Raw genomic sequence first — 19,182 nt, forward strand, 5'->3', positions numbered from 1 at the left:
AAGATGGTCCGCTGTTTGGGGCTTAGTGCCACAGACACATGTAACTGGGCCACTGGGCCAGTGTTGTAGCCCCACTTCGAATTGTTGTTTCCATTACTTAAGCCTTGTTTATTTGTTGTTGATTAAATGACTTTTCCAAATCACTAGACCGCTTATTTATTGTTTGGATTTCTGTTCACTGTCAACATGCACGGAGTGGGAGAAGCGTGTTTTGTATTTTATAAGTGACGCTTGCGCCTTATCAACATTATCACGTGCGTTCAAGTATACAGTCACTGTGCAATGCAATATCAAAAAACGATTTCTTTACAACTTTGCGCTGAATCTTATGCTAAATTTTCGAGAGATGTTGGCAATTCAGTTCAAACGTCAGTCGGGGAGGGGGTCTGAGAAGATTGAATTCACTTTCAGAAGTTCAAGATCGGAGGACTAATAACATGTTCAACTTCTGAAAGTGAATATCAATCGGAGTTTAACCTTTTCAGTGGCCGCCTTCAACAAATCCAGAAAGCAAATCAGTCGTTTTTTTACATTGATTCAACGTCTGCAGACGTATCAAAGGAATCAATGTAAACAACCCTTCACGACCTGGGTCGATACGTTGTTGTCGAGTGAAGGCTTGCGAGCAGAAGAATCTGTCGGACAAACAAGGCCACGGAACTCCAATACTTGGTTTGACTACAGATGAGCTGCCAGAGTAAGATTGACTCGACCCCGGTGTAGCAGTCCAAGAGTTACTGCATGCCAATAGTTACAAGAGTTGCCAAATATTTCATTTAAATTTTATTTAATTTTGTTTTAAAAAATAATTAAATTTTTAACCTCTCAAAAGGTCAGACTAATAATTATAAGTATTTTGTAATGTTAACTGAAAAGCTTGCATTAGTTTGAGAGCAATGAATTCATTACACTTAGTTAAAACAATTTTCGCTTTTCTATCGATCGTGAAAACGCCTGGCACCGCTGGTAACTTTTGGACTAACAGTAACTTCCAGACTGCAACGCCGCAGAAGCAGTCCAAAAGTTACTGCTATTGTAAGTGGGTGTGCTTTTTCGAAATTCTTTTGGAAAAACTTGTAAATGGACTGAAACTTCACTTGGTCAGTAGATTAAACCCTCTGCAAGTGTGCGAAAGATGAATCCCAGGGATAAATATTCTCACCACGAAACCATAATTCTAGACTTTTAAGTTTCGTGCCACGTGTTTTGGATGGGAGTCCAACGGAAATTTATTGGAATCTCAAAGTGTTCAACACTTTCGTAAAAGCTAAAGCCTCCCCCGCGTGTGAGACTGTGATAGCCTACTCACTGAAGGTTGATGGCGTTTTGACTACCGGTTGGCCTACATGTAGCCTTAAGTTACTTTATATTTCTTCAAAACGTAAAATGAAAAACCAGACCAAAAATAGGCTAAGTGCTTCATTCACTAGAAAACTTTGGTTTTAACTTTCATGAAATAGGCCTACATAAAATATAGTCAAAGACTATGTTCGATTGTTCGTCAACTACAACTCAAGACCAGCGGCTAACAAGTCAGCCTTCAAATGCAAACTTTGCACGATATATTAAATGGGTACTAAAGGAAAAACCTGACTTGGCGATTTTCCACGTTCTTTGTGTTTTTAACTTGCTACCATAAAACGATTTTCAATAAAATTTTGCCCCATTGCGGTCTGATCAGCATTCCGCGCGTACTTTTGTCAGAGCTTTCAAAACCAGAATGGGCCTGAGCAGCGAAGCGTGCGACTGTACAGTCTACGTAATAAAAGATGAGCAATCAGCTAATCACGCAACAGTTGTTACTGCCGGCGATTTAACTGTAGGCTATGTATGTATGTACATCAAAACATCAGATTTCAACGTCAAAACATCAGACAGTTTGCTCAAAACATCAGATCTGATGTTAAGACATCAGATGTTGTAACGTGGCATTTGTTATTGCTGTCTTTTGTGACGTATTCTCGAGCTGTGTTTGCACTTTTTGGTCATTATGAAAAAAAAAGAAAATAAATGAAACATTGGACTTTGGGCCTTGCCAGCGCCATTGAAAACAAATTTTTTTGGTAAATTTTTTTGAAATGTATTCTTGAATGTTCAGTTTACGCATTTTAATGCTTAATTCCCGTTTGAAAATTTTATTTAGTGTGCCTTTAAGGCCTGTTGCTGTATAGCTTATTAAATGCCACCGATTCATGTATAGCCCGATTTAAACTTTGAAATGTTTGGAGCGATGATCAATTAAATTATTTGTTTCAACAGAGCCATATAGCCTACAATGAGTCAATAAAACACTCATAATACTACATTGTGAATCGTAGGTTGCATTATAGCACAATCAGGATGACAGCAAAAGACTATAGACTAAGTGGTCATCTAGTCCAGGATGGTCCAAACCCTGGCACACGGGCCGCATGCGGCCCGCGTAAAGCTTTTGTGCGGCCCGCGAACACTTTGTGCATGCCGGAATTATCAGTGCTAAATCCAAGGTTTAAAAATACACCTACGTTTTATAAATACATTACATTCGCCACAACCCTAAATAAGTCGCGCATAATCTGGTCAACAGGTAACTATGAGGGAACAATGTCGGTTTGTGACGACACAAACGTGCGTTGATATTTTGCTTTTGTTGCTAGCATTTTCTCCGTTATGAAGCGATTAAAAAGCGACACACGTAGACCGAGAGCCTACGACAGAAGATTTCACCCCATAAGGTACAAAAGGTTTGAGCCCTTGAAGTTACTGGGGTCAACCATGTCACTCACAAAAAGTATGGAAGATTGACCGCACCGGGTGGATCTGGACCCTAGAGCCCCCTAAAAAGCCCAAAAAGGGGGTTAATTTCACCCCATAAGGTACATGGACCAAACTTGGTGAAAACGAAGTTCTATGTCAGGACATCACAAAAATATCAAATCTAACAATATTTTCGAGTGGAAAGGTGATGTAAGACTCCCCCCAAAGTGACCCCCCAGGGGGTTAATTTCACCCCATAAGGTACATGGACCAAAGTTGGTCAAAACGAAGTCTTATGTCAGGACATCACAAAAATATCAAATCTAACAATATTTTCGGGTGGAAAGGTGATGTAAGATGCCTTCAAAGTGACTTCCCTTAATGTGACCCCCTCGGAAGGTTTATTCCACCCCATAAGGTACATGGACCAAACTTGGTCAAAATGAAGTCTTATGTCAGGACATCACAAAAATATCAAATCTAACAATATTTTCGGGTGGAAAGGTGATGTAAGATGCCTTCAAAGTGATTTCCCTTAATGTGACCCCCTCGGAAGGTTTATTCCACCCCATAAGGTACATGGACCAAACTTGGTCAAAATGAAGTCTTATGTCAGGACATCACAAAAATATCAAATCTAACAATATTTTCGGGTGGAAAGGTGGTGTAAGATGACTTCAAAGTGACTTTCCTTAATGTGACCCCCTCGGAAGGTGTATTTCACCCCATAAAGTACATGGACCAAACTTGGTCAAAACGAAGTCTTATGTCAGGACATCACAAAAATATCAAATCTAACAATATTTTCGGGTGGAAAGGTGATGTAAGATGTCATCAAAGTGACCCCCAGAGGGTTTATTTCACCATAGAGTACATGGACCAAACGTGGTCAAAACGAAGTCTTCTAGGGCACCACAAAATATCAAATCTAACAATACTCTCAGTTGGAAAGGTGATAAAAGACCTACCCAAAAGTGAATCTCCTCCTATAGTTTAATTTACTTCATCCCTTTCTCGAACCAACCTTGGTGTAACGAAAGTGCTATGCCAGGACAGTACGAATGGATTAAATTTAAAAATATTTTTATATAGGTTTTGATGAAATACATTCACAAGCTGTCCCATGATGCATGAAATGGAACTATAGCCTACTTTACAAAAAGTTTTTGTATAAATCATATTAAGTCAATCGAAAAAAGGCAACAGGACATGACAATACATGGCTTTGTAACACCAAAAACAGAAAGTACGTAAGAAGCATATAGGCTACAGTAGCCAGAAAATTGATCCAAGATCTTGATACCACCACTAAATGTGGACTTAATCGAACAACTGACTATCCAAATCAAAACGTTTCGAAATGAATCATTTGGAACGTTAATTTAGGCAGTAATGAACATTTTCCAGCTGCTACAATAAATAACCCAATAAACCCAATGTAGTAAATTTTTGTTTAATGCCATTTGCTTCATGTCTCCAATCAGTTATTGTAACTGTTCATTCATAAACAGAGATTGTTTGTGTAAATGTAAACGGTAACTCAATTGGTTAGCGCGTCACTTCTGGAACGAAGAAGCTTCAAGATCAATAGCGGCGCTGGTTCGACTCTCGGGGTGTGCGCTTGAGCAACGCACGTTAAGGGCTGCTCTCCATTCAGCGGCATCTAATGGATGGAATAATTCCCCGACAACAAGCCTTCAACAATCGGAAACTTCACTCTGTCAATCTCGGTGACCGGGCCTGCGCCAGTGATTCAAAGCCTCTACAAGTATGCGAAACTGCCAGGATTAAGCTCTGCAAGAAGCTTTCCCAGTCCGAGGATAAAGATTCAATCAATCAATCAATCACTGGTGTCGCTTTTACTTTCTTCGTCTTATTCTTCAGATTCATACAATTCTCCTGTTATATACAGAGAAATAAAGACTGTACGAAACAATTGCTATTATGCACTACAGATATGCGTAACATACAATAGTAATTTTATTATCTTTTACAGACGTCTATTTTTCTTGAATAATGCAACATTGCAACTTACTATTAACTGGAAAAAGTTCAACATTTATTTGTTATTTAGTGCACCCAGGCATTTTTCTCAAGATTGCAGAAACTATTGGTTATAGGTTCCTAAAACGAAACTTTACAGCCAGTTATTGGCTAATGTTTACAGTAAGAAAGTAAACGACTGATAGACCAGGAGAAAGTTTTATATTTATAAAGGGTAACCCAAGCGACATCCAATGCTGTTTACCTTCTTCTTGACTTTCCTGGATGAGATCAGATTCCACGCAGAGACATCTAAAGATGCTTTATACCTTTACCTTCAAACCACACCACTTTATAAGAACCTCCTTCTTCTTTCCAGCCATACTCTAGCAGCAACGTTGCTGCTTGTTCACTTCTAGTTGAAGATAACCACCATCTTGTGATGAGATGTGTGCGCCTTGTCTTCTGGAGAAGTACTCGTAAACAAAGTGGTAGAGTACTACTATCTACAGTAGCTTCTGGTATGCATGACATCCTTTCATTTTCTTTTTTGGGTTTGTAGCCGTCTAAAAACATTTGTAAACGGACTTCGTTGACATAATTAATTTTCTTGTTTTTGTACATGTTACACACAAAGTTCTCTATGGCGATGATAGTGTCTTCACTAATTTCTTTGTCGTGTCCGAGTTGGCTAAAAGCTGCCTGCGTTTCGTGGTTTCCTTGGAGTAATTTCAGCGGCCGCACTTTCCCTTTCATGCTAAATGACGAGGTGTAATCAGAATCTGTAAAGGCATGATATGCAGGTAAACACTTGCAAATCGTCACTCCAAGTGCGGTAGGCCTATGCAGCTGGTTGATGTTGATGTACCGCTGCGTGTTATTGCTTTGCAAGCCAGCTTCTATCCATATCTTTAATGAAGGATCAAAAGTTCCATAGCAACCTAAGCCAATTACAAGACAGTCAGTGTCAGACGTGCGGATAACCACATTGCTTGGGGCTGGTACATCGCAGACAGCTTGCTTTATCTCTGTATATAACAGGAGAATTGTATGAATCTGAAGAATAAGATGAAGAAAGTGAAAGCGACAGCAGTGACAATGAAGAATAAAGAAACGACCGTTTACATTTACACGAACAATCTCTGTTTATGAATGAACAGTTACGATAACTGATTGGAGACATGAAGCAAATGGCATTAAATAAAAATTTACTGCATTGGGTTTATTAGGTTATTTATTGTAGCAGCTGGAAAATGTTCATTACTGCCTAAATTAACGTTCCAAATGATTCATTTCGAAACGTTTTGATTTGGATAGTCAGTTGTTCGATTAAGTCCACATTTAGTGGTGGTATCAAGATCTTGGATCAATTTTCTGGCTACTGTAGCCTATATGCTTCTTGTGTACTTTCTGTTTTTGGTGTTACAAAGCCATGTATTGTCATGTCCTGTTGCCTTTTATCGATTGACTTAATATGATTTATACAAAAACTTTTTGTAAAGTAGGCTATAGTTCCATTTCATGCATCATGGGACAGCTTGTGAATGTATTTCATCAAAACCTATATAAAAATATTTTTAAATTTAATCCATTCGTACTGTCCTGGCATAGCACTTTCGTTACACCAAGGTTGGTTCGAGAAAGGGATGAAGTAAATTAAACTATAGGAGGAGATTCACTTTTGGGTAGGTCTTTTATCACCTTTCCAACTGAGAGTATTGTTAGATTTGATATTTTGTGGTGCCCTAGAAGACTTCGTTTTGACCACGTTTGGTCCATGTACTCTATGGTGAAATAAACCCTCTGGGGGTCACTTTGATGACATCTTACATCACCTTTCCACCCGAAAATATTGTTAGATTTGATATTTTTGTGATGTCCTGACATAAGACTTCGTTTTGACCAAGTTTGGTCCATGTACTTTATGGGGTGAAATACACCTTCCGAGGGGGTCACATTAAGGAAAGTCACTTTGAAGTCATCTTACACCACCTTTCCACCCGAAAATATTGTTAGATTTGATATTTTTGTGATGTCCTGACATAAGACTTCATTTTGACCAAGTTTGGTCCATGTACCTTATGGGGTGGAATAAACCTTCCGAGGGGGTCACATTAAGGGAAGTCACTTTGAAGGCATCTTACATCACCTTTCCACCCGAAAATATTGTTAGATTTGATATTTTTGTGATGTCCTGACATAAGACTTCGTTTTGACCAACTTTGGTCCATGTACCTTATGGGGTGAAATTAACCCCCTGGGGGGTCACTTTGGGGGGAGTCTTACATCACCTTTCCACTCGAAAATATTGTTAGATTTGATATTTTTGTGATGTCCTGACATAGAACTTCGTTTTCACCAAGTTTGGTCCATGTACCTTATGGGGTGAAATTAAACCCCTTTTTGGGCTTTTTAGGGGGCTCTAGGGTCCAGATCCACCCGGTGCGGTCAATCTTCCATACTTTTTGTGAGTGACATGGTTGACCCCAGTAATTTCAAGGGCTCAAACCTTTTGTACCTTATGGGGTGAAATCTTCTGTCGTAGGCTCCCAGACTAACGGAACAGAATGGCTGATGAAACCCTGGATGCCTGCTTACGTCTGTCGACCACTGAATTTAAACCAGAGATCGACACTATATGCAAAAGCAAAAAACAATAAGTTGTTTTGGTTTGTTAATTTGTTAACGTGTTATGTATCGTATCTTTTTTACTTGCTGAAAATCACTTTTTGAGTGGCAAGCAGAGATTAAAAAGTGAGTTAGGCGTGCAGCAAAACATTAGGTCAATCAGAACAGCAAACTCAGTCCTTTCATTGCAACTGTATTTTGTCAGCGACAAGATTTGTTAATGTTCATAGCCTGCGAACAGTAAGAATATAGCTAAAACAGATCGAAATCTATAGAAAAGAAGTTCAAAATCGCAACCTAGTTAAGTTTTTATTTAACAACGTTTCTACTTTCAGCAACGCGTTATCATTTCTCACTATGCGGCCCGTGAAGTTTTTCTCAGACCCTAATGTGGCCCTTCATGTTCGTAGTCTTGGACCACCCTGATCTAGTCAATCGCCTCCCCATGCAAATTTATTTGCCAACGCACGTAAGGCACGGACACAACTTCAAATGGAATAATACAAACAAATCAGGTTAAAATGATAGCCTACGTAAATTGTTAGGTTACAAATTCAAATTTCATTCCAAAACAGCAACAATTTCTGGTACAAAACTCATCTTATTTTGGCTTCATTCCCAATTACGTTTCTGCTGTAAATCATGCTGAAGATGCAATGGTGGATAAGTCTTCAAGTTCAACATGTTTCCAATGTTGAAATCATTTATACAAATCTGCTGCAAGCGTCAAATCTGAAAACCCTGTTTTAGTAACTTCTGGACTGGCAGTAACTTTCAGACCGCGTATACGCGGTCCAGAAGTTACGGTAACTTTCAGACCGCAGTAACTCCTGGACCGTTACACCGGCATCATGCCAAAGCTTATCGCCAAACAAACTACAAATGTATACAACGACTGATTTGCTGTCTGGGAACGTAACGGAAGGGAAACAGTTCACATCACGGAGGAACAGCGACAAGTTCAACTGGTAAGGAAATGACAATTACCTCTGTTGGGACTTCATTATCTCCCCCCTCAATGACCATGATATTCTCGTTAAAGTCATTGCAAACTTCGTCATCATCTGTTTCGTCATCCGATGACGTCACCGCGTTGTCATAGTCAGCCTCGATGTTCAAGTCTGCCATCTAGCGGGAAAAATAACAATACCGTGTGAAGACGAAACTAATCTCGATGTGACTGGAGGGCAAAGTGGCCCCAATAAAGTGAACGCACAAGAGAAAAAAAACTCCAGTTTTTGATGAAAGTTCTTCCACCTAACTGTCATATATACGGCTCGCACAAGCGTTCAATCAGTTCGCCGTTCAATGTATTTATCAACAAACATTTAATTTTAACTTACAACGTTACTTGGAGATAAGTTACTTGATTTGATCAAAAGTATGTTTCCGGCAAACAACGTCTCATCCATCTCACGAAGACAAAACGTACAAACTCACCCCATGAGCAATGATCTCATCACTTTGTAGCTCCAACTCTCCACCCTCGACTTGATCGGGGATGAAATGGGGTATGTCCCCACCTATAGTTGTAACTTGTTATGATGCATATGGCTGATTGTAACATGATAGATATGGTTTCTTGGCTATTTACAATTGAAGGGCTCAGGGGCATAACGATCAAACTCCACCATTTGGGATTTTTAGTTTTTATCATCCCCGGTTGTGTTAGCATCGAAAGTTTTATGTAGCAACCTTTTTTTGCGGCAAAACGATAAATATTTCTCAAAATAAGGCTTTAAAATACAGGGTTCAGCTAAAAAACCAGCAATCTCAAACTTTCATTTGCAGTTTACTCGAAATGTTGGTTTTGGTAGTTTGATCGTTTTGCACCTGAGCCCTTCAATTATTTGACTAGTTATTTACTATCATCACTAATTTTAATATCGCATATTATACTTTAATAAGACACGAAAACGAATGCGATTTAGCCATACAAAGTGAATGATTGTAATTATCCCAAATGATTAACGCAATGATTAATAATTAAAAAACAAAAAACGCAGCTTTTTTTTAAGCAGAAAACATTTAATTGTGACGCATCATCTGATGGCGTTTGTTGGAAGCTTTACCTGGAATTTGATTAATCTCCGGAGGATCCCGCAACAAATGAGGAGGAAGATGAACTGGAGCTGATGTTACAGCAAAACCACTCGATGGCCATGTCCCCTAAGTTTGTAATCAGTTGTTACTTAAATATGCGAATGGAATCCTGCTGTCGTTGCTGATACAATGATACAGCAAACAGAACTCTACAAATGTCCTGTCATTGCAAAACCTGGAATTTTCGGTTTAAACCTGAAAGAGTTACTTGGGCAGTTGGGCACCAGAAAAACTAAATTACTAACAAGCAACTTTTCTTGCATAGAAAGCAAACACTTCGATAAAACTATCAGAAATAAAGGTTTTGCCTTACACAAAAATATACAAACAACAAATTCCAAGAGATTGTCTGAAAAACACGAGTATAGTAGTTTAAGTTAGTCACCTGAGAGTGAAGACTGTCCTCAGCATCAGGACGTGTCTCATTTGGAAGGAAGTTGCGTTGGAATTGGCCTGGAGCAGGATGGATCGAATCAACTCTAAACTCCATGTGAGGAGACGGAGCCAGAGCTCCGGTACCTTCCACAGGAAGATTAGGAGAATCCTCTTGATAAACAGAGCTTGGAGCTGGTTGGAAAGGCATCATTGCAGATCCTCCAACATCATTGGACGGAGAAGTGTACAGTTGATCTCCATTGTTTGCAATGTTCATATAACTTCCAAAAGGTTGGTTGTTTGGATGGACTTCGTTGGTCTGAAACGAAGAACTAAAATAAATTTGTTGAAAAGGTTTGAACACCAAAACAGTGAGAATGTGAAGAGTAAACGTTATGACAAAACTTTATGAAAATGAACAATAGTTGATAATTGAATACGAAGAAGAGAGTTTGGAGTAGGAACTCTGTGATTTGGTCTCTATGGTGATGCCGCAGTTTGGATGAAAACCTTCGAAATAGGCTAGGCCTACCAGCTACCACATATAATTTTAAAAATTTACTTTCAAAACGCCATCTTGGTTGATTATCAAAAACTGGACGGTAAGGACCTTTGAAAAGAAGTTACATTGAGGAGCAAATATATAAAACGTGAACTTATTAATTCTATCATCAAAAATACCTGCAGGGTAGACCAGGGCAATATGAACCAGAAAATTTTAAAATCCCCTCTATCTCTTTTAAGTTGATGCAGGAAATTTTAAGTTACATAACATCACATGGTACCCCACACATCACCAGCACAATCGATAAACACCAGAAATTTTGTTGTTGCATTTTTTCATAAAAATATTCATCTGGGGTATTATAAACCAATATTAAATTTGTTTGATGACGGCTCGAAATTTCATTCAATGCTCATTCAACAATTGGCAAACCGTGTATAAAAACTGTTATTCTATAAATGAAAGAAAGTTTTAAACAAATAAGAATTGAATATAAATACAACTAGGCAACCCTGCTGGTTCGAGTCTCCTACAAGTCAGCAGTTGTGAACTGAGCAAGCCAAAACTTGGCATGTCGTAAGTCATCAAATTCAGCTTAGCAAGCGATGATCAAGCAAGTCCGACGTGAGCACGTCAATCTCACTTGTTGACTCAAAACTACCAAACTCATTGTTCTTGATGGATTCTTATCATTTTAATTTCAACCTAAAATGAATAAACAACATACAACACATAGACCTACAGCTTGTCTGGTATGATCCACTTGGTTTATAATGCACCGGATGGAGTTTTCTCACTGAAGGTGTTGTTAGAAAAAAATGAGTAAAAATTATCCAAAAAATCAACCTGCAGTAATATTTCATAACTGCAACGTTTCCTTCACCAAAACTCTGGACAGCTTCTCTAAGTTGTGGTAGGGCCGCTAGGCTTACCAAAAAGGAAAACTGAATTTGATTATGGGTTTAAAACTCATATTTTTCAAGTTTGTCTGAAAACAAAAAAATGCTGACACAGCATAATAGCTCAACACAAAGCGTGGTAGACAATCAATAAACATGCTTTTAAAGTTTTAGAGCCTCCTACCAGTTTCTAGAAAATTGTCTGGTTCACAATGACCTGGGGTTCATATTGCTCCGGTCTTACCTACGAAGTATAGCCTAGTGGAGAGTAGGACACATAAAAGCTACAAAAACCCAACTATATCAAGATGCCACCATCTTACATTAGCCATAGGAGCTGTAGGCTCGCTCATGATTTCGGTAGCCTGAGCAGGATCATATAACTGAGGATGACTGGAGGTTGGAGGAGTAAAGATTGGTTGAGGAGAAAAGCTACCGCTACCGACAGGAGGAATAAATGATACATGATTGGGGGGAGCGGAAACAAAAGCAGCAGAATTTGAAGCTGCATTAAGATCGAAGTGGTTAGCAGGTGGGATCTCTTCCTGGTGGGATCTGCCACAGCCTAAAGCACAAAATGAATTAGCAAATCAACGACAACCAAAACATTATAACAAACCTAAGGTAAATAGAAAAGTTAATTCAGGTGAAACAATCTCAAAAGTAACCTGGGTTGGCTAAATTGATACAATACGGGAAGGAAGTCATAAAAAATCTATGGTCATAAAACCTAAGAAAATTCAGTTTTCAAAGCACTTCAGTATTCAAAGTAAACATGAAACTAAAATAAAAACAAGGCATTTGAGCCGTGGCAACATGCGTCAGTTGACGTAAAGAATGCCAACTGTACAGCATGGCAGATTTTACAGTTTTGAACAAACTTTTACAAGCAGAGCATACTTATACAAAATACGTATAAAACACTGTATAGCATGATTATCAAAACAAGTGAGTTAAAGGACAACTGATAATATGAAATCCACATACCTGCTTCAGGGGGGTAACTTTTGAACTGGTAAGATTCCTCGTTTTGATTGGGGTGACTAGGAAATTCCCCTGAGTACATCACTACTCCACTAACAACTGGAGGGCCAGATGAGGGGTTAAGGAATTGATTAGAAGAATGAGGTCCATTTGTGTTAAATTCTGGATGACTGTCGTAACTAGTGGACAAAAATAAGTTCCATGATTTTGGTAATAAACATCAAAAGATGCCTCCAGCTCAGCAAAACACCAACAGGGTAGCTTGAATGGCATGAATTTTGGACAAAACACTTTTTGTGCAATAAATGCAAAAAATTTAGTCAACAAAAGCCTAGTACAGTAGTTCCTGCTTAGTGCTTATTAGCCCACTTCGGAACTGGGCGGTTTTGGGCTTATTAAGTAGGTGGGGTTTTTAAGCAGGGGATGATTCTCTGCCATTCCTATACATTCAGTAATTTCGTACCCAGTCTTCGAAATTAACGTCGGCAATTGCCGACGCAGATGCATGAATGGCGCATTAGTGTCGGCAATAAAAATGCCGAAGCCACACGAGCGCTTATAAGGACCACAAGATTGGTCCTTAAAAAAAAACTAATTTTCTTGGACTACACCAGTGGTTAAAGAGTAGGGGCTCAATGCTTTCCTACAATCCCTCCTCTTCCTGCCTCAACTATGCTTGCAATAGTTTCTTGTATTTTTATTTATTGCGTATGACTTGATTCAGTGAGTTGGGATAAAAGCTGAATTTTTGTACACACTTATAATTCTTAACGATTTAATAACTTAAATCCGAAATCACACATTCCTCTAGCTGCTTTACCAATACTGAAACCCACCACAAAGGCAAATGGTGTCCAGAAACAACGGCTCCAGGCACGCGGCAAAACGCGACAATCAGAGGTGAAATGTCTTGATAGTCAGGCAAGCCACGTCACGTAGACCGCAGGAACAACGCAAATTCAACGTTTACAAATTCATCACAATTATAATCAAGAGGGCAATTGACACGCCGGAACAACCAGACTAGGATGTTGATTCAATCTTACTACTGCTGGATGTTTAATTTAGGTTACTTCCTACTTCGCGGCGCTTGGACACGTGCCCAGCTGGGAGAATTGAATCTTTTATAGAAATATTACCCTATTTGCATTGATTTAACGCCAGTAGACGTCAAATTATTGTAAGCGTCTACTCCTTATTGTGCCTCGCTTTCTGTTATCTCGTCCAGCTGATACAGCATCTGATGATACCCATTCTGACCAGTTCTTTATCAAACAGACTTAGTGTTGCTCACAGTGTCCCAATTGTGCCGAAATTATGTTAGCTTATACGTAAATCGAGGCAATCTTCTCGCAAGGAGCTATTAATATGTTACCGGTACCTGGTTGAGCAATTAACGTTATTTTATGATAATTCAACGTCGCTAGATGTCGAATTAATGTAAAACAAACGTAAATTTCTTATTGGGCATTGTTGTTACGCAATATAACCCGCCTGGAAAATTAAATCGATTTGTGCTCACTTGAACATTGAATCGACCCAAAATTAACTTATTCCCCCCTCCGTGAGTTATTTAACGTGAATTACTGTAACAGAGTGCGTATCGCTCTGCTCGCTTTATTGCTACTGTTGGTATTATTACATCACAACAAATCAAACAATGCGGTCGTGATAGACTACTCTAGTATATTTTTCATTTCTCGTTTTAGATGTTTTGGTACAATCTTTTCGTAATAAACGTTCACAGCAATTGTCGAGGCAATTTCAACTTTTGCCATTTCACCTCGGCAACGCTTTTGCCGAAGTAAAAATATGATAATTTCGAAGACTGCGCACCGGACCAAATTTGACTTACAATGAGAGGTAAGTCTATTAACCATGGGCTTAAGCGAGTAATACTGTATGTAATAGATAAAACAAAATAAACTAACCTTATTTCAGAAGCATTGCACAATGTTTCCTCAGTAGACTTGTGTGGACCTGATAAAAAATATTGTCAGATTGACAAAGAAGAATAATCAGTAAGTTATTCTAAAGTACTTGGTAAATAAATTGGTAAAAAGGGATGATAGAAGCACCTTAGCAACAGTGGATGACTGGACACATGAGTACAATCCCAATGACAGTGGTGAAAGGTTGCTTTTTAGCACAACTCAATGTGATCTAGATGGTAATCAATCAATGTTGCTGTGATGACACAGAGTAATAAATATGAGATTTCCTTGACAAAACTAAACTTAAATCGAAGTATGAATGAAATTTAATATAATAAATTGTCACTATATTTATATTATACTTCATCTTTAAAACTGAAACTTACTAACATACCGTCGAAATAAGGCTCTTTATCATCAGCTGACATGGTCAATAAAATTTTGGTTTGGAACACTTTAAATCAATTTGTTCTTATCATTGCAGTGGTCATGCTTAGACTAGAAAGACAACCTGAAACCTAATCCCCATAAAGTGTTCTAGTTTAAAATACGCAACAGTAAAAATAGGTTAAGAAATCAATTCACATTAAACAGTTCAATATCACATAAAAAATTTTTTTTGAGAAATGTCAACAATATACAAGTATCACAATACACGTGGGCACTGTGTGAAACCCTGTTTTTATAAAACATGAGCTAGGTTACAAAAGAAACTGCAAATGAAGGCAGAAGTTGAACAATGGATATTCATAGCATGTAATAACAAAACACAAACCAAATGTTGATATATAAGAGATTGTTTGTGGAAGTGTATTATATTGATAGAAGGTGAAATGCCACAAACCTCATGAAACTGTTTTCTCAAAATTGACACAAATCGCTTTTATCAAAAAGCAAACAAATAGACTCTGAAGCTTAATTGTTATAACTTCAAAAGTTTTCACCATTTTATGTGACATCATCACAGATGCTCCACATTGTTTCATGTTCAATCAATTCTGACTGATCACTGCCAACAAATTGCCGCATATAACAAAGGAAGTCAATTCTATGAATGTTCTTCAATTATTCCTGTCTACAATGATTATACATTGCAGTAAACAAGAATCCTGTTGCACATTGTAACGACAATATGTATGATTGTATGTGGATCATACAAATCTAACCATGAATGATCATCTGGCCAGATGATCAAAGAATTGACAACTTTGGAGGTATCCAGGGTCTAAGAAAACTAAAATATCCTATATATTTTATAAATAGAATGTTACTCCCTGGCTCATGGAACAATAAACAAATATATACAGTTATATATTCGTAGAACTGACATAGCTTAAAAATATAGACAGTCAGACACACAAAAACAATATATAAGCTGAAAATGGCAAGTGGGCCAAATAACTGAAAGAACGGTGGGCAAGAAACCATGACTACATCATGTCAGGTGTTGCGGAAACTAAGTTTCATTATCTCAGCAACTGAACAAGCTGAGATTGCATCTGCAACAAAACAACAACAAAAACACTAATCGTCACAATAGCAGTTCAATTTTAAAACATTTGATGAATCTTAGCGATCTAAAGACAAACTTTTGTGTGTTGCAAGATTGCTAATAGAATAATACAATACTTGTGACATTGCAATCTTTCGGAAACATAATTATGTTCCTAAAAATTCATTCTTTTTCACAGAATTCATAATACCAATAAAAAAAAACATTGTACCAAATGGGGCAATGAATGCGACAAAATGAGGATAGAAATATCTTTCCTAAATTTGAAACATTACGCAAACAAATCATGAAATGTCTATAAAGGTGGCTGACTGACTAGCTATTGATGCTGTGGCTACACTTAAACACTTAGCATGGCATCAAGAATAAACAAGTTTCATGTACAGAAATTGTATAACATCAACAAGATCATCGCAACAATCGAGACGTGGTTGTAAAACAACAATAACTGAGTACAAATATGAACCTTAATCATAACATCATACTTGTAAATAACAAACACACTGCACAATCGCCTTAACCTTTGTATTTTCCACACAATGTTTTAATCTTGGGAACTGTGAAACAACTGATAAATGTGTTGTTCAAGCTTATCGAGGTCACCCTCACCTACAACTGTGGCTAATACAGTCAAATACCAGGATAAATGGAAAGAGCTGTGCATTAATGGATAAGCCTGAAACAAGCATGGTACAGGAAGAAGCTTATTTACTTTTGGTCAACCACATTTAATGAAACTGAAACACAGTTCAAAGCCACTATGGCATTGTTTAGTGATAATAGCAATCTTCAATATATACTGGTATGTACAGTACATTGGATGACTTCACAGGCTTGCCTGACCCTTGTCTAAAAGTACAGTAGCCATGAACATTATATATCAGATTCATTCGGTCTGTACAGCACATATAACATGATTAGAATGTTGGCTGATACTCTTGATAACATTGAAACAATTTACAAATAAGCCCAAAATATTTATCACAGCTTAAAACATAATATGCATCTAATTAAGCAAACATGAAAGGCATTGAGAGTTCTGAAATATAAGCGAATGTAAAGTGGCCCATACACTGTACAAAAGATAGTTGATAAAACTAAAAAAAAACTTGCATGATATTAAGTGACTGTTGTTTTTGTAATAAACTCAGAAGTCATTTCTTCTTCCACATCAGCAACTTCTTGTTCTTCATCAAGTGAAGTGCATGACATCTCAACATTAATACCAGAACATTCCTCCTTGTGAGTTGTGCTTTGTTGAGTTATTGGCACAACTGTACACTGTACATCTTGCATGATGGAGCTATCCACATTTGATCCATCAGTAATATCAGAGGAAAACGATGCATTGGACCACAAACTTGGGCTGCAAGGCTTGCAACACTGCTCTTCTTCATCGCACACAACAACTATGGCAGGACTAGCCACTGGGCAAGGCCAATTGAAAGGAGGTAAATTTTTGCATGGAAATTTACTAAGTCTGTCAACGAGATTCTTAGCTTGGACAGCTTCTTGCTGAAAATATTTAGCCATGGAGTCAAAAACATCTTCTTCTTTTTCTGGTCCATCGCCACCTTTTGTATCTTCACCATCAAGCATGGCTTTCTTGCAGGACTGGACTGAATCACTGAAAACCTGCAAACAACGCAGCTGAAACAAATTAGATAGCTTACTTGCGTTTTCACGAACAGATCTTCGCTCATTCATAAGTTCATTGTGTTCTTTATGTAAAGTCTCTAGCTTACATTGCAGTGAGCGTATACAGTCCATTTTCCGCTTGCGACACCGCTGTGCTGCTATTCTATTTTTTCCTCGTCGACGAATTTCATGCATTGCATTAATTTGTTGAACACTGAGGTTTGGATGTTTGTTTAAAAGATCTTGCAGTTCACTGCGTGGCAATTTTGTAATTTCTTCAACAGAAAGAGGAAGGACAACATCAGGATACTTTCTGCCTTTGCACATCATGCTATCAACAGATGACAATGGGCACTTGTAGCTTCGTTCTACATCATCATCAGCAGAAAGTGTTTCATCCGTGTCCGAGTTGCATGAAGATGAGAACACATATTTGTTTTTGCTTTGTGCCTCAGGACAAGATATTGGGAGTGTAGATGGGTAGGTAGAACAAGCAAACTTTTTTTTTGTTTCACTTGTTGATGATGAGGCTGTCACCATTTTCACAACAGGTACAAGGCCTTGATTGCAAGGTGGTGGTTGTGGCTGGGGTAATATCCGTGGAAGAAAACTCTGCTTATCATTTTTTTCCGTGGCACCAAAACTTTTCAACTGTTTCAAAACAGTTTGCGTTTGATTAAGATTTTCAGTGCAAACTGACGTTTTATCAACAACACATGCGGAAGAATGTGGAACAGAAGGTTGCGCTGTCGGGTTTAAACTAAGCTGGGACATCAAGGGGTAACCCCCTCCTGCAAGCAATTGTCGATCTATAGGACAAATTGTACTTGAAGACAATGATGACAGAGTTGTTTCGGTTGAGGTTTTTTCAAATGACTGGTTCTCAGGTTTGGAAGGCACAAGCTGTCTCGATATGGTGCTGTTACGACAAACGTTCTTACTCTCAAAGCATGAAGGAACTGCATATCCCCCAGTGGTATCTTGAAGCAGTTTTTGCTTCAGTAAGTTCAAACAAGAATATTCAAGATTTTTAACTTCAAGTTCACGAGCAGCACAAAGAACATGATCAATGTTATCCTTAGACACTGTCAATTTTGAAGTATAAGCGAACTCCAACAAATTTTCCATTCCGACTTTAGTAACACTGCTTAATTCCAGTACAATATTGTGACTTACATTAGCTGGATCTGTTATAATTCCATTGAAATATGAACTGCATGCGGCCAGCACTGCTTTGTGCGCCAACAATTGCACCCCTTCCACAATAACAGTAATATCACATAATAAACCAAATTGCCGCTGCTCGTTCAATGTGTTGAGCAAGTTCTGAGGATGAATAGTAGATTCATAGACATACTGTGGCTGCACATCACAGTACTTTGGTATTGAACAGGAATTTTGTTGAGAAACTGATTGTTGAACTTTTGAAGTTTCCATGTTTTTTCGATCATAAAAGCTTATTATGACGTAAGCATGCACGTTATGACAGCAAGCACAAAACAATAATCTAAAATTTTCTAATCTCCATTATTTCAAAATGTTAATGAATTACATTAAAATCTGTAACAGAAAGATGCAAGAAATAAAGATGGGGTGAAATAATAATATACATTTCTAGTTATTGGTTCAGTTTGTTAGGCTATAAAATAAGCAAAACACATTATCAGTCTTTACACAGGTATAAAAAATATTAAGTGCATGCGTATTGTGCAAAAGTCATAACTGAGCTGTGCCCAGTAGCCTATGATGCTAAGCATATACTGATAAGGGTTGGCTTGTACATCCTCACTTTTGAAATTGCTCACAAAAAAGGTAAATTTGACTTTGCACTATAACTGTATACTAATGACACTCCAGACTGAAAAGCACAAACTGAACGAGTTA

General features: G+C 38.0%; 2 protein-coding genes across 2 annotated transcripts in view; both read right to left on the bottom strand.

Annotated features, from left to right (window-relative positions):
- Window positions 1-14,675, bottom strand: part of LOC145764456 (uncharacterized) — a 38,088-nt gene extending 23,413 nt beyond the window's left edge. The window contains exons 1-8 of the mRNA XM_082576069.1: window positions 14,542-14,675; window positions 14,145-14,193; window positions 12,217-12,392; window positions 11,553-11,794; window positions 9,836-10,144; window positions 9,420-9,516; window positions 8,788-8,870; window positions 8,335-8,475 (exon numbers count right to left, since the gene is read on the bottom strand). Of these exons, the coding sequence (XP_082432195.1) occupies window positions 8,335-8,475; window positions 8,788-8,870; window positions 9,420-9,516; window positions 9,836-10,144; window positions 11,553-11,794; window positions 12,217-12,392; window positions 14,145-14,193; window positions 14,542-14,575 (1,131 nt within the window). The 5' untranslated portion in view covers window positions 14,576-14,675. The remainder of the gene's footprint in view (window positions 1-8,334; window positions 8,476-8,787; window positions 8,871-9,419; window positions 9,517-9,835; window positions 10,145-11,552; window positions 11,795-12,216; window positions 12,393-14,144; window positions 14,194-14,541) is intronic.
- Window positions 14,672-18,735, bottom strand: LOC145765460 (transcription regulator protein BACH1-like). Its single transcript, XM_082577286.1, has one exon. It carries the CDS (start codon window positions 18,733-18,735, stop codon window positions 16,780-16,782), a length of 1,956 nt encoding a protein of 651 aa, XP_082433412.1. The 3' UTR covers window positions 14,672-16,779.
- Between the last annotated feature and the right edge of the window lie 447 nt (window positions 18,736-19,182).

This window comes from Aplidium turbinatum, chromosome 2 (assembly GCF_918807975.1).
Source record: "Aplidium turbinatum chromosome 2, kaAplTurb1.1, whole genome shotgun sequence".
NCBI lineage: Eukaryota > Metazoa > Chordata > Ascidiacea > Aplousobranchia > Polyclinidae > Aplidium > Aplidium turbinatum.